The sequence below is a fragment of the Arachis hypogaea genome, chromosome 10, assembly GCF_003086295.3.
Source record: "Arachis hypogaea cultivar Tifrunner chromosome 10, arahy.Tifrunner.gnm2.J5K5, whole genome shotgun sequence".
Taxonomy (NCBI): domain Eukaryota; kingdom Viridiplantae; phylum Streptophyta; class Magnoliopsida; order Fabales; family Fabaceae; genus Arachis; species Arachis hypogaea.
In genome coordinates, this window is record NC_092045.1 from 107,247,252 (window position 1) to 107,260,666 (window position 13,415).

Sequence of the window (13,415 nt, forward strand, 5' to 3'; positions counted from 1 at the left end):
TTAAAATTTCAAAATCAAAAACTAAAATTTATATTCACTAGAAAAATATGATTCTACGCACTAAAAATCAGTTAATCACTTTTTTAGTATTGCATTTTGATACACAGTACTCCATGTATTTTAAAAAAAATTATATAAAAAATAATATTTAAAATTAAAAATTTGTTTTAGAATTTCTTTTAATATTAAAAAAATCATTTATTTAAAGAATTTCAAATTTAGTAAAATGCATCAAATTTCACCCCATCCTTATGTTTGTAGTTAATATTATTGTTTTTCATCTGAACTCTCTTCCTGAACATTATCATCAACGACAACGTTGGTGTAGTTATCTTTCCTTTCATTATCTCGCTGATCTGCTGATCTGATAAACATTATTATCAGCTACCCGGAAGAGAAATAATGTTGATGCAGTTATTTTCCTTTCATAACTGCATTTATCTTTCCTTTAAACGTATGGCTGGTCCGATGATAGAGCTAATGGCTGAGAAAGATATTGTTGCTGATGTTATTGGTATTATTTTTTTTGTTTGAAAAATGATAAATACCTAGTTCTTTTTATGTCTCTAACATTGTTATATTAAATAATAAATACATTTTTTATATTAAATGAGCCAAAAGCGTAGTTATACCTTTAATTATTGACATGTTTTAAAAGTATAGTCATATTATCCACCATTGACCCACTCCAAAAATGTAGCAATATTTTCTACAATTAACACGATTTTAAAATGTAGCCATATCTTTTACATATAGCCACACTTTTAAGCGTGACAATAAATAAGAGTGTAATAAAAAAAACATGCCAATAAGTTGACAAAAGCGTGGCAATAAAACACTTGGTACGCTTACAAATATGACCCTACCAAAAACATGCTGATAGCTCTAACAAAAAGTTATGACTATATTCTTTTAACTTTTGACATGCTTTAAAAGCGTGGCATATCCTAACTCGAAGACGAGGTCATAACCGATAAAGGATAAAGGACCGACCTCGAAGAAAGTACCATCCGACCTTAAGAGGTCGAACATCGGCCCAAAAAAGCTCAAAATGGTGAGATCGCCACCCTCTAAATGGTGGTAATCGAAAAAAATTAAGATCTCAAACAAAAGATATAAGATAAGATAAGATCTCATCCTCAAAAGACCACCACATCTAAGTATAACTTATACTCCAATTACACATAAGGCCTACTTAAACCTTTACTAACAAGCATTGGAGTCTCTTGTAGGTACCACCACCCACAGGTACCACCACTCACCTCACCGCCACCTCGACGCTGCCTTGACGGAATTTAGAGATCACGGTCAGACCACCCACTTCACCTCTCCACAAGGAATTTAGACCCACCGGCCAGCTTGACGGAATTTAGAGATCACGGTCAGACCAACTCGACGTTTCAAGTAATTTCGAAACATTAGCGCTGTTGTCGGAATTGATGGAAATTAAATAAAGAAAGTTGAGTAGAAAAAGCGTGATTTTCTTGCAGTGGTGAGATTGATGGAAATTATTTCATGTCAAACATTTTTTGACGATTACACCAAACAGGCAAAACAAAGATAAAATAGTTGTGCACAAACATCAGTAGCTTCTTTCATGGTCAACGTAAATATACCGTCTTTCAAGGTCAACTTTCTTTTTAGATAGTGGGACTGAGTTCTCTTATCTTTTCATTTTCTTTTATAATAGAAATAAATATTAAATCGATATCTGAAATATTCTGATATTAATAAAATGGTACTTAATAGATGTTATTGATAAAATAATTATTAAAAAATTAAAATTTGATAAATGTTTTTAGTTAGTAGAAACCAACACATCTCCAATGAGAACGATGCTGAAGTAACCACGATGATATGACAACCTTATTAATGTATATACCTAAATAGAATTTTTAATTAATCAATCCAATAATCCAACTTAAAAAATTTCCATCCCCATCTCTATCCCCAATGCACTCTCTCATTCTGTCAACCATGAGTTGCACCAAACATAGAAATCCTCCTAAATATTAATCTTACAAAGAATCCTCGGCTGAGTTTTCTAAATCTACAAATTAATTTTCAATTTACAAAGATTAATAACAACAAAATTTAAAAAACAAATAAACACTCATATACAATAACCAAAATATAATAAAATAAAGCTTAGAGACGAGGCAATAGTATGAAAGGTTTGGGAGGATGCATTGAGAGAGTATTAGTAAGAGAAGGAGATTAGGGTTAAAAAAAATTGGAATGCACCGAACATGTGAACCGGACTAGTTTATCTCTCTATTAGATAGAGTTAGAATCTTTAGATACCAATTTAATATTTATTTTTTTATATTAAAAAATATCCAATATAAAATTGATAAATAAAAAATATTTTATAAATATAAATTCTAAAATTAAAAGTACTTTTAAAAATAATAAAAAAATATATTTTTTAAATTAACTTGTACTCACAAAAATTCAAATATTAATTCCCACACTTATTCTCTATACATGCAACATCTGTGTTGGAAATATCATTTTCACTATATATATGTAACATCTAAATTGAAAAAATTCTCTGAAATATAACATGATCTAAACTCAAATGTTAATAAAATAAAATAAATTTTAAATTCTAACTCAAAATTTAAACAATTCAAAATGCTTCCTATAAAAGGAAATTTGCGAAAGTTCCATCATTTTAATTCTCGCTCATTCGTTGCTTGTTGCTTGTTCTTTATGCATTCGATGTTGTTTGCCTTCACGTAAGATGTTTTCCATTGATACTGCATATCACAATTTATAATGAGTAAATAGAGAAGTAAATAGGTTAAAAAATAATACTTAAATAAAAGGTTAAGTAAGACAAATATCGCTCATTTTGAGCATTTAGACCACTTCCTCGCCCTAACTTCTCAATCTATAAGAACTCGCCCTCCCAATTCGAAGTTTTTTTCTTGAAGTTAAGAGTCCCCAGAATTTAGTGTAGTTAGATTGCCGTTGCCAAGAAGCTGTTAGCGGAACTCAGTTCCACGAGTGAAGGTAGAAGAGCTAGCCCTCCGCATGTTTAAGGTTACAGGTGCATGTTTAAGGTTACAGGTGAAGCTGACTTACTGAACTAATGTCCTATACGAGACAAAGGCTAGGGATGAAATGGCAAGTGCTGCATCTCCTTCCCAATCAGATTGATTAGTGCCGGAATTGGATAAGAGGTGTGATTTCATCTGTTGGAGGTTGCAGCAGTTAGTTCTAAAGCCCTTGACATGACCTTACGGATTAACACCTTTATTTAAGTTATAAAAGTATGTACTCCATAGTAATAATTCTTAACTTTTATATCAAATATTAAAATTTATATTCCAAATATTAAGACTTAGTGTAATATCAAAAATAATAATACTAGAAAATTAGTATATTTTATTATTTATAATTATTATTAATAATATTTTAATAATATAAAATTATATTTAATGGTGTAAAATTAGATTTTTTATGGTTAAATAATGATTAAATTTTAATAAAAATATTTGATTTTTAAAGATTTTTTCATAAAAAATCGTATGATTCTATATATATATATATATATATATATATATATATATATATATATATATATATATATATATATACACACATTAAGGTAAATTCTACAATACTATTTCTAAAATAAAGGATAAATTATAATTTAAATGAGATCGTCTGTCAAATTTGATAGGAAAACAATCGTAGAAAAACAATCCTACGTAAGGTAGAGCTAAAATAATTTATAGAAATTTGTGATATATTAGTTAAAAATAATGATAATTAATGTGTGAAAAAAGGACACCAAAATATTTTATTTTTTTATCTTTAATTATTGCTCTTAAATTATTTTTTATGAGATAATAAAAATATTAAGATGGTAATTATTGACTCATTATTTGTATGACTAACTAATATTTTAGTTGTTTTTGTCAAAGTTGTCGCGAGTTTCGTAAACTCTATAAACATTAAACATTGAACAATATCAAATAATCAAATAATCAAATTAACTCTGTTCAAAATAATTAATTACCGATAAGCCATAAATGGATGAACCATCTGTCCATCCAACATCCAACACAAAGATAAGCAATAGGCTAAAATTAGAAGGAATAAAATTTAAAAAACAAAAAAAACTAAATCAAGAAACAAAGGCTCAAAGAAAAAGCAAAAGACATACAAAAAATAGAGGATACAGAGAAAAAGAATGGGCAAAATCCTAGCAACCACAGATCGAAGACAAGGCTGTGGTGGCAGGCAGTGATGGTGAGGGTGGAGCAGCAGCACGAAACGACGGTGCAAATCACAGTAAAGATAGGACTGTAGGAGAAGTAGTCAAACTGGAGTTGCGGACATTGGAGATGTGAAGAAATACAAAACATAGGGCAGCATAGGTAAAATTCACAAAGACAATAGCGCAAATCAGAGTAGGGGTAACCATTGTTGTCAAACTCTCGAGTTTCGAGTTAACTCGTAAACTCGTACAGATATAAGTTTCAGATATGGAGTCGAGCTGACTCGGACATAGACTCTATCATGTGGGACTAGAACCGAGTTAGCGAATTTGTGTTTTTATTCATTTTTGCTAAAAAAACGTCATTTTGAACAAAAAAACACTTTTTTTATTAGGACTACGATAACACTACCAAAAAAAACTCACTCAAAACTCATCTACGTCTGCTTTGTTCGCCTGCGTTGCGCCATTGTCTGTGAATTTTACCTATGTTGCCCCTGCTTTGTATTTCTTCACATTTCCACTATCTGCAATTCCAAAGTGCCGTTCACGAGTTCGACTACTCTCTCTGATTTGTGCCGTCCTGAAATATATGACTTTGTCCCCGTCACTACACACTCACTATCGTTGCCTGCTGCACCCTTGTCTTCAATCTGCTTGCTGGAACCTTGCCCTTCTTTTCTTCTGTATCCTCTATTTTGACTAGAGTTAATTTGGTTATTTGATATTGTTCAATATTTAATTAAAGATTTAGTATTACAGATTTAGAATTTTGTGTGTTCTATGTTGTATTTGTATATGAATAATTATAAAAGATTTGAATGTGTATTTTAAAGTATTTGTTATAATATATGCTACTATTTAATTTATTATGTGCTTTAACATTGATATTATTAATTTTGAAGGATTAGAATTGAGTAAATATATATTAGGTATGATTATATATATATAAACTTCATAAATAATAAACTCATACGAGTTTTCGAGTTAACTCGCGAGTTTAACAAAATGACGTCTTTTGAGCAAAAATGAAAAAAAAAAACATAAACTCGCTAACTCATGAGTTTGATCGAGTCTAGCCGAGTTAACTTGAGGATTTAACAACAATGATTTTTGTTATATACTTAAAAGATGAGTACTTTGATCCTGAATTTTAAAAAAGATTCGAGGAAAATTAATAGATGTGCAAAATTAATAGATGTGCTATTAATAAGTTTAAAATTGGAGATTCAAAGTATAAAAATAAGTTAAAAATCCTAATTTAACTAATTGAAAATGATGATTGAATTTGAAAAGAATTAGAGTTTTAAAATTGAAGAAGGAGAAGTGTATTTGATGGAGACAATAAAAATGATAAAGTTACTTAGTAAATCTGAGAGCTCTTTTACTATGCATTTAAACATCAGTTAATCATTCTTTATCCGGCATCTTTGATACACAGTACTCCATATATTTAAAAAAATCATATAAAAATAATATTTAGAATTAAAAATTAAAAACTTGTTTTAATATAAAAAACAGATAAAATTTATTTAAAAAATTCCAAATTTAATAAAATCATAAAATTTTTCCTCCATCGTTGTGTTTGTAGTCGATAGTATTATTTTAAGTAGAGTTAATTATATATTGTTGAAGTTATATTGAATGTTAAATTGTCAAATGTTAATCATTTTAGTTATGTAGAGTTAAAGATTTATATAAATATAGCACTATTGCAGCTTTGTTAACTACACTGATTTAGTATTGCTAATTTAGAATTTTTAATCTTGTGTGTATTTTATGTTGTATTTGTATAAGAATAATTGTAGAGGATTTAAATATGTATTTTAAAGTATTTGTTATAACGTGTGCTACTATTTTAATTTATTATATGCTTTAAAATTGATATTATTAATTTTAAAGGGTTAAAATTGAGTATAGATATATTATGTTTGATATATATATATATATATATATATATATATATATATATATATATATATATATATATATATATATATATATATATATATATAAACTTTTTAACAGGTGAAGTTAACTCACGAGTCGAGTCTAAGCCAAGACTCCCAAGTTTGACAACTTTGCTATACAAGGTTATAGGGATTGGTTACCAATAGAGGAGTACTTTGATCCTAGAAAAAATATGAGAAAAAAAATTTTAAGAAAGCGAAAGCTAAAAAATTAATAGATGTCCTATTAATAAATTTAAAATCCTAACCTAACTAATTAAAAATGGTGATTGAATTCGAGAGGAATTAGAGTTTTAAAATTAAAGAAGAAAAAGAATATTTGAAGCTGATGAAAATAATATTTTTATCAAATTTTAAGAGAAATATAGCGTCAATTAAAAAAAAAAGACAACGTAAATTCTAAATCTCTAATTAGTAGAAGGATAATTTATCAGTAATCATATATATATATATATATATATATATATATCACAAGAGATATACATTTAAACATCAGTTAACCACTTCTTTAAACAGCATCTTTGATACACGTACTCTCTATGTATTTCAAAAAAAAACATGTAAAAATAATATTTAGGATTAAAAATTAAAAACTTGTTTTAATATAAAAAACAGATAAAATTTACTTAAAAAATTCCGAACTTAGTAAAATGCATAGAATTTTACCTCCATCCTTGTGTTTGTAGTCAAAAGTATTGTTGCGTGGAGAAAACTTTAATCGTTTCGGATCAGAATCCAGATCGATCTGATTTGCATAAACTTGATTTTCAACTTGCTGACAAGAATAAGTACTGCATTCACCTAATTTATCTTTTGACGGTTTTAAATCCACAAATTGTTGGCACATTGACAATGCTCCGAGTTTTGAATTGAGTTTTTCATCCGAACTCTCTTTCTGAACATTATTATCGTTAACACCACCACCAATACTCGGGAGAGCAACAATGTTGATGCAGTTATCTTTCCTTTCATTATATGGCTGATCCGGTGTCATAATTAATGGTAGAGAAAGATATTGTTGTTGCTGCTGTTGTTGCTGCAGGTGGTATTGTTCTTGTTGTTTGAAATAAGCGATCCACCTCTGCACGTTGTGTAACTCGGCATTGACCTTAGCTAGATGATCTTGATACAAATGAATGATACTTAAACAACCCCCTACTGGAAACTGTGCACGCATATCGGACTCGAATATAATTGATTGCATGCACTCATCCCGCTGTTCTGGTTTGATCTTGCTGAGAATCCTCGTCATGTTGCAAACACCAAACAAACGATGTGCGTTGGTGAATGTTGTAGGTTTATCTGATGGGAAATAAGGGGAGAGAATGCAATCCTTAGTGCACCTTCGTCTTTGGAATTTGCAAGCAGCACAAGCCTTGTTTGCACCTCCCTTGTTATTAATATTGCTTTTTATTTCTGAAGGCCATGACATAGTGATGATCTTTTCATAGCCGACTAATAAAATTTGAACAAATTAACTAACCTATACTAACTCCGTATAATAATTTATTGTGTATATATATATATAATATATATATATATATATATACAAATGAAAACGTGCCTACTAAAAGTGAATCACGGGAGTGATATTTGAATTTAAGATCTGGTAAACACAAAGGATATCTGTTTAAAACAGAAATTACAGACTCGTTCAAATTTAGAATTTACGTACTTGACTTTATTTCCCTATTAGATGACTAATTCTTTACGCAATCAGATGGATTTTTCAATAAAAGATATTAAATTTTTGGAAAGAAATAAAATATTTATTTAATATTTATCATAAACTACTAAGGAATATTTACAGATTGGATCGGAAGAATACAAATAAATTTAATTGAATTAGTTTATTGAATTTAAAAAATTAAATTTTAAAATTTTATAATAGATATAATATATTTTTTAGTTTTAAAATTTCTTAAAATTATCTCTAATATTTAATTTAATTTTATCTTTAACAATTTAATAAATTTCAATTCTTTTATTACCGTGAATTATAACTAATTATTTTTTTCTTTTAATTTTACCTTTAATCAAATTTTAATTTTAACCCTAATTCATTTAAAAATTTTAATCTAATTGCTCCATGAGCCTCATCTTCCATCGTCTCATCGTTTTCTTCTTTATCATCACTATCGCCATCTCTCCTCTACCAGCACCCACACACATTTCCACCGCCACTGATAAAGGGCCTTTCGATGGTGCTGCCACCAAAGGAGACCACAACTTGTTGTTGCCGTCAATAATTCTCCTGACTCTGAGGGTTTCAATCCCAACACTTGTACTGAAATCTTTCCCCATCTTCTCTACTGTCGTCTGTCGCGCACGTTTTCTCTCCCACGCCCTCCTCACCCGCGTTCCCCACTCCGATGGCCGCATCGGCATCGTCGCCGCCATCCTTGTCGCCGCCGATGCGGTCTAAATCGACACCACAAACGGTTGCAACAACGTCGACCGACTTGCGGAAAATCGACGGCAATCGGAGGATCCATCGACCTCAACGCCAGCATCAACAACCCCAAACCCGTCACCAGCGCACACAACACCACACAACATTCGCCTCCTTCTTCCTCCATATCTCATCTTTTCTCTGGAATTTTTTTTTTGGTTATTTTTGCAGCATCTCAACAAGTTTAGCTTAGCATAGCTATCTTTGTGTGTCTGTTAAGATGGATTTAAAATGTGGGGTTGTGTTTTTTTTTTCTTTCTTTTCAATTTGTTAATTTTGTTGTTTGTTGGGAAAGAAGAATGTTAGTAGAGAAAAAATGGTGATGATGATGGTAACTTGGTAAGGAAGAAAAGGATGAGATAATCCAAGGAGAGTGTGTGAGTCTGACGGAAGTTGGGGTCAGATTATAATTTTTGAGTAGATTACAAATTTGGAGATTAAAATTAGAATTTTAGTTAATGCTAAAACTGAAAATAAAAGTGATTAATTATTGATATTAAACGTTATGGTAAAATTAAAATTTATTAAAACGTTAAAAATAAACTAAATTAAATATTAAATATAATTTTAAAATATTTTAAAAATGTTAAGTGACAAAAAATATATTTTATTTTTTTATTATTAAAAAATATAAATAAATCTAAGTTGATAAAATAAATAAATAACTAATCATATTATATATACATTAAAAAATTAGTTAGGTTATATTTGTTTGGCAAATGCTGTTTGGCGGCTTAATTTTATGGAAATAGGGTGCATGTGTGTGCTTTGCTTCGATCTGGATTTGTGGGGGGTAGACATATATGTGGGACAGTTTTTTGTCAGTGTTAGCAGATAAAACTCGGACCGTGCGTGTTTTTTGGTTTTAGATATTTTAATAACAAATCACACGGTCCGATTTGTTTGGTAATGAGCTAAAAAATCGCATTGTTGAAATCGGACCCAACGATTTCATAACGAAAGAATTTGACTACATATCGCAAGATCCGAGTTGGTAGATGAGAAAAAGAGTTGGGGAACATTGAACTCGGACCCTCCATTTTGTGAAACAGTAAGGCGAACTCGGATGGTCTGAATTCGTGTCCTTTTTTTTTGTTCATGTTTGACCTAGTCGAAGGGTCCGAATTCGTTAAAGATGTTGGTATAAAAGTGTGAAGTGAACTGGTGAGAGCTTAGTTGCTTCTTCTGTTTCTTCTATCTGGTTTTTCCTCTTCTAATTTTAAAATTTTAGTAGTTAAGACTAATGTTATGCTTCTTTTGGGGTAAGCAAAAAAAATGAGTGATAGAGTATTACTAAAAATATACTATTTTGGTCAGATTTTGTTACAAACGACTGAAGGAGTAAAATTTATTTATGAAAATCCAGTAGATGTTGTTATTCCTTTTATTATCTCATTTGAAGAGCTGAAAGGTGTAACATGTGAAAAGATTGATTCTGAGAGGGCAAGAAAGATATCGTGTATACTATACAGATATCCCATATCGGTGTTTGGTGGATTCGTCCAGTATCAAACCAAATATGTGACGGACGAAGCGAGCATGCAGGAGATGTTTTCAATGTATATTGAAAACCAGTCTCAGATCTCGTTCATCGAGTTGTATATTGAGTTTGAACAATCTGAGGCTGATCGGAATATTCTACGCGAAGATTATAATAGTGACAGTGAAGAAGAGTTCGAAAGCAACTATGAATTTGTTGCTTCAGATGGAGATGAAGATCAAGGTGACGGAACCATGGCCCCAGATGTGACAGAAGTGGCAAATGCACTCGCGAACGAAGTGCCGTTTGAGGAACCATCTTTCATGCGAGTTTTAGACTTGGAAGCCATGCATGTTCCGGAATTTCCAGAATATATGACTGCAGGTATGTAATCGTGGTGTTAGTCTTTTTTAAGTTAGACATTGATTGAGTTATGAATAAGCTATTTTTTATTTAACGTTATTTAGCATTATTTAATCATGCGTTGAATGTCGTAGTTGTCAGTCTCGAACCGGTTCTCGAACCGTTCAGGTGTATTTGTTTATTTTACTTTTATATGCCACAATTATTAATTAAAAAATAATAATTAAATTGTCTACAATATGATTATTATGGATTGCATGAGTTTGTAATTATTATATGCATAGGTTCTATCCTTTTTACGGTTCAAACCCCAAGAACCGGAACGGACCAATCCGGTTTGTTTGTTTTGTCGGTTGAAAAAGCCGAACCGGTCCAGTTTGGTTGGTTTGCCGGTCGAACCGGCCAGTCCTGTATAGTTTTTAAATTTGCTGCTGATGTTCCTATTTTGTCTAGAGTGACATCATAACATGTTGTTAGGTTTGGAATTATAACATACTGGATTTAGTGAAATTTGATTTACTTTTACAATCGTTTTTGAAATATCTGCGTGATAATGAAATTTTTTCTGTGCTTGTTGTCCCACAAGAAATTCCTATTGTCGCAGACGGTGAATTTTCCGTAGGTATGGAGTTCAGTTCTAGAGAAGCTGTTATTAAGGCGGTAAAAGACTATAACATATGACAAAGCGTAGACTACCGGGTATATGAGTCTGAGCCATGGAAAACTGCGGGGTACATTGTAACATAATATTACCTATTTGCTAGTGGAAAACTGTGGAGTTCTCTAGGAAGCGGCGATAGATATGGCAGTCGGATCCAAGCCAACCGAGGAGAAGTGTTAGTGGACCATCTATTTCCTTACAGTTATAACGAGATGCCCTGCATAACGTCCTGTAAAGGTGTGCTAGGCATGCCGAGCCCCAACTATACTGTCCAATATTGACAAAGTCACGAAGTAAGGGTAGAAATTTCCAGTGGACACCTGCCCCTGACTTATCCCCAAACAAGATTGTTCTGATCAACAATATAATGTGGCACCTCACATACCTCTGTATATTTATTTCATCAGTCAATTCTAAATTTTGTTTTAGATTCCGCAGCCACGTCAGTTTTATGCAGCTAGATCTATAGTCCTCCTTTCGCGGTGCAACACCAAACTGAAGCAAACACTCCGCCTCCATGGCTTCAAAGCTACTCATTGTCATCCCTGTGACTGGAAGACCATCTATGGGAAGACCAAGAATCAGAGCTACATCTTCAAGTGTCACAGCACATTCACCAATGGGAAGGTGAAACGTATGTGTGTCTGGGTGCCAACGTTCAATTAGAGCATTTACCAATGCTTTCTGACACTGCACTATCCCAATCTGAGACACATGATAGAACCCGGTAATTCGCAAATGATCCTCCACCCTTTCGTTGTACCGATCCGGAGGAACTGGATGGTTACATGTCAACATTCTTGATTTCTAAAAAAAAAAAACAAATTACTAGTCAAATTATTAACAATTACTAACTTACCATCATCAATCATTTTACTGAATCCTTATATAACTAATTATTGTAACTTCTAAATTTATTTAATTAATCCTCAAAATTATTCATAACTGCAAATGAAACTCATTACAAATACATATATTCCTAATCAAAATTCTCAACAATATTACAACATTTACAATAATATCGAATGTTAATTACTCTTTTGTTAAAAAAATTTTCCTCTGTAATAAAAAATATTAACAATCAGTATATGTCATCATTCATATTCTAACAACGGTAATAATTAACTTGCTAATAATAATTACTAGAATTAAAAATATTTAAATATTCTCATAAAAAAATCTAACATGGCTTAATTAAAATAACCTTACTAATCAACTCAGCATTAACACTTTATCACAATAACAATAACATTAACATTTAACCAAAATCGATAACAGTTATAGTTAATTTTTTAAAAACACATTAAAATAAGATTGGCTTACAAATAATTATACTAAAAATTAAAAAAAATTTACATTATCTACTACTTATTACAGTCGAAAACACAAAATATAACAACAACATAATCATAAAAAATTTCCTAATCATGATATATATAATTAATATTCTGTAAAAAAAATTTTAAAAAAATCTAACAAATATTCAAAAATTAGTCATAATCATTCTATTTATATTCTTCAACTGCACGTCTAACAACAACATAATCATAAAAATTTTCTAATCATGATATATATAATTAATAATCTGTAAAATAATTTTAAACAAATCTAACAAATATTCAAAAATTAGTCATAATCATTCCATTTATGTTCTTCAACTATATGTCTAACAACAATATAATCATAAAAAATTTCCTAATCATGATAAATATAATTAATAATTTGTTAAAAATATTTTAAAATAATCTAACCAATATTCATAAATTAGTCATAATCATTCTATTTATATTCTTCAACTGCATGTCCAACAACAATCATAATATTAAAATTTTATATTTTAATAATTATAAATATAAAAAAATTAAAAAATTTAAAAAAATTTAAAAAAATACTTACATAATCAAGATCACTGAGATAATGAATAATATGAAACTCAGATCGATCAACATCTTTAACTTTGTATTTTTTTAGCATTGTTGTTGGTCCTCCACCATGCAAAACCCAGAGAAAGGAAGAAGAATGTGACTCTGAGAGTGAAAGGTTAGTGAGTGAAGTGTGTATTCGGATGGTGAGAGAGGGTGAGCTTCTTTGTGTGTTTTTTAGGGGCACCGTTTATGGATCAGCGGAGGAAGCAACGCGTGTTCATTGTTAGACCAACTCGGACCGTGCGATTGGTCCACTGGAAATCGGACGGTCCGTGAAGTTCAGCCAACTCGGAGGGTCCGAGTTCCTCACCAACCTGAGCCAAATGCACGCTA

General features: G+C 30.7%; 2 protein-coding genes across 2 annotated transcripts; both read right to left on the minus strand.

The window, feature by feature from the left end:
• Window positions 1-2,485: 2,485 nt before the first annotated feature.
• LOC112717910 (LOB domain-containing protein 27-like) lies at window positions 2,486-7,672 on the minus strand. Its single transcript, XM_072204033.1, has 2 exons — window positions 6,868-7,672; window positions 2,486-2,762 (listed from the first exon to the last, which is right to left on the minus strand). The coding sequence occupies exons 1-2, from the start codon at window positions 7,631-7,633 to the stop codon at window positions 2,689-2,691; spliced, it is 840 nt and encodes a 279-aa protein (XP_072060134.1). The 5' UTR covers window positions 7,634-7,672; the 3' UTR covers window positions 2,486-2,688.
• Window positions 7,673-11,256: 3,584 nt separating this feature from the next.
• Window positions 11,257-13,131, minus strand: LOC140175749 (serine/threonine-protein phosphatase 7 long form homolog). The gene is made up of 2 exons (XM_072204297.1): window positions 13,054-13,131; window positions 11,257-11,964 (listed from the first exon to the last, which is right to left on the minus strand). Exons 1-2 carry the CDS (start codon window positions 13,129-13,131, stop codon window positions 11,257-11,259), a joined length of 786 nt encoding a protein of 261 aa, XP_072060398.1.
• Window positions 13,132-13,415: the final 284 nt, after the last annotated feature.

Excerpts from the sequence above, each read along its gene's own strand:
- LOC112717910 (XM_072204033.1), bottom strand. The coding sequence starts at position 7,633 with ATGTCATGGCCTTCAGAAATAAAAAGCAATATTAATAACAAGGGAGGT. Across the intron at positions 2,763-6,867 it reads CTACAAACACAAGGATGGAG|TATCAATGGAAAACATCTTA; the intron begins GTAAAATTCTAT and ends TGTGATATGCAG.
- LOC140175749 (XM_072204297.1), bottom strand. The coding sequence starts at position 13,131 with ATGCTAAAAAAATACAAAGTTAAAGATGTTGATCGATCTGAGTTTCAT. Across the intron at positions 11,965-13,053 it reads ATCTCAGTGATCTTGATTAT|AAATCAAGAATGTTGACATG; the intron begins GTAAGTATTTTT and ends TTTTTTTTTTAG.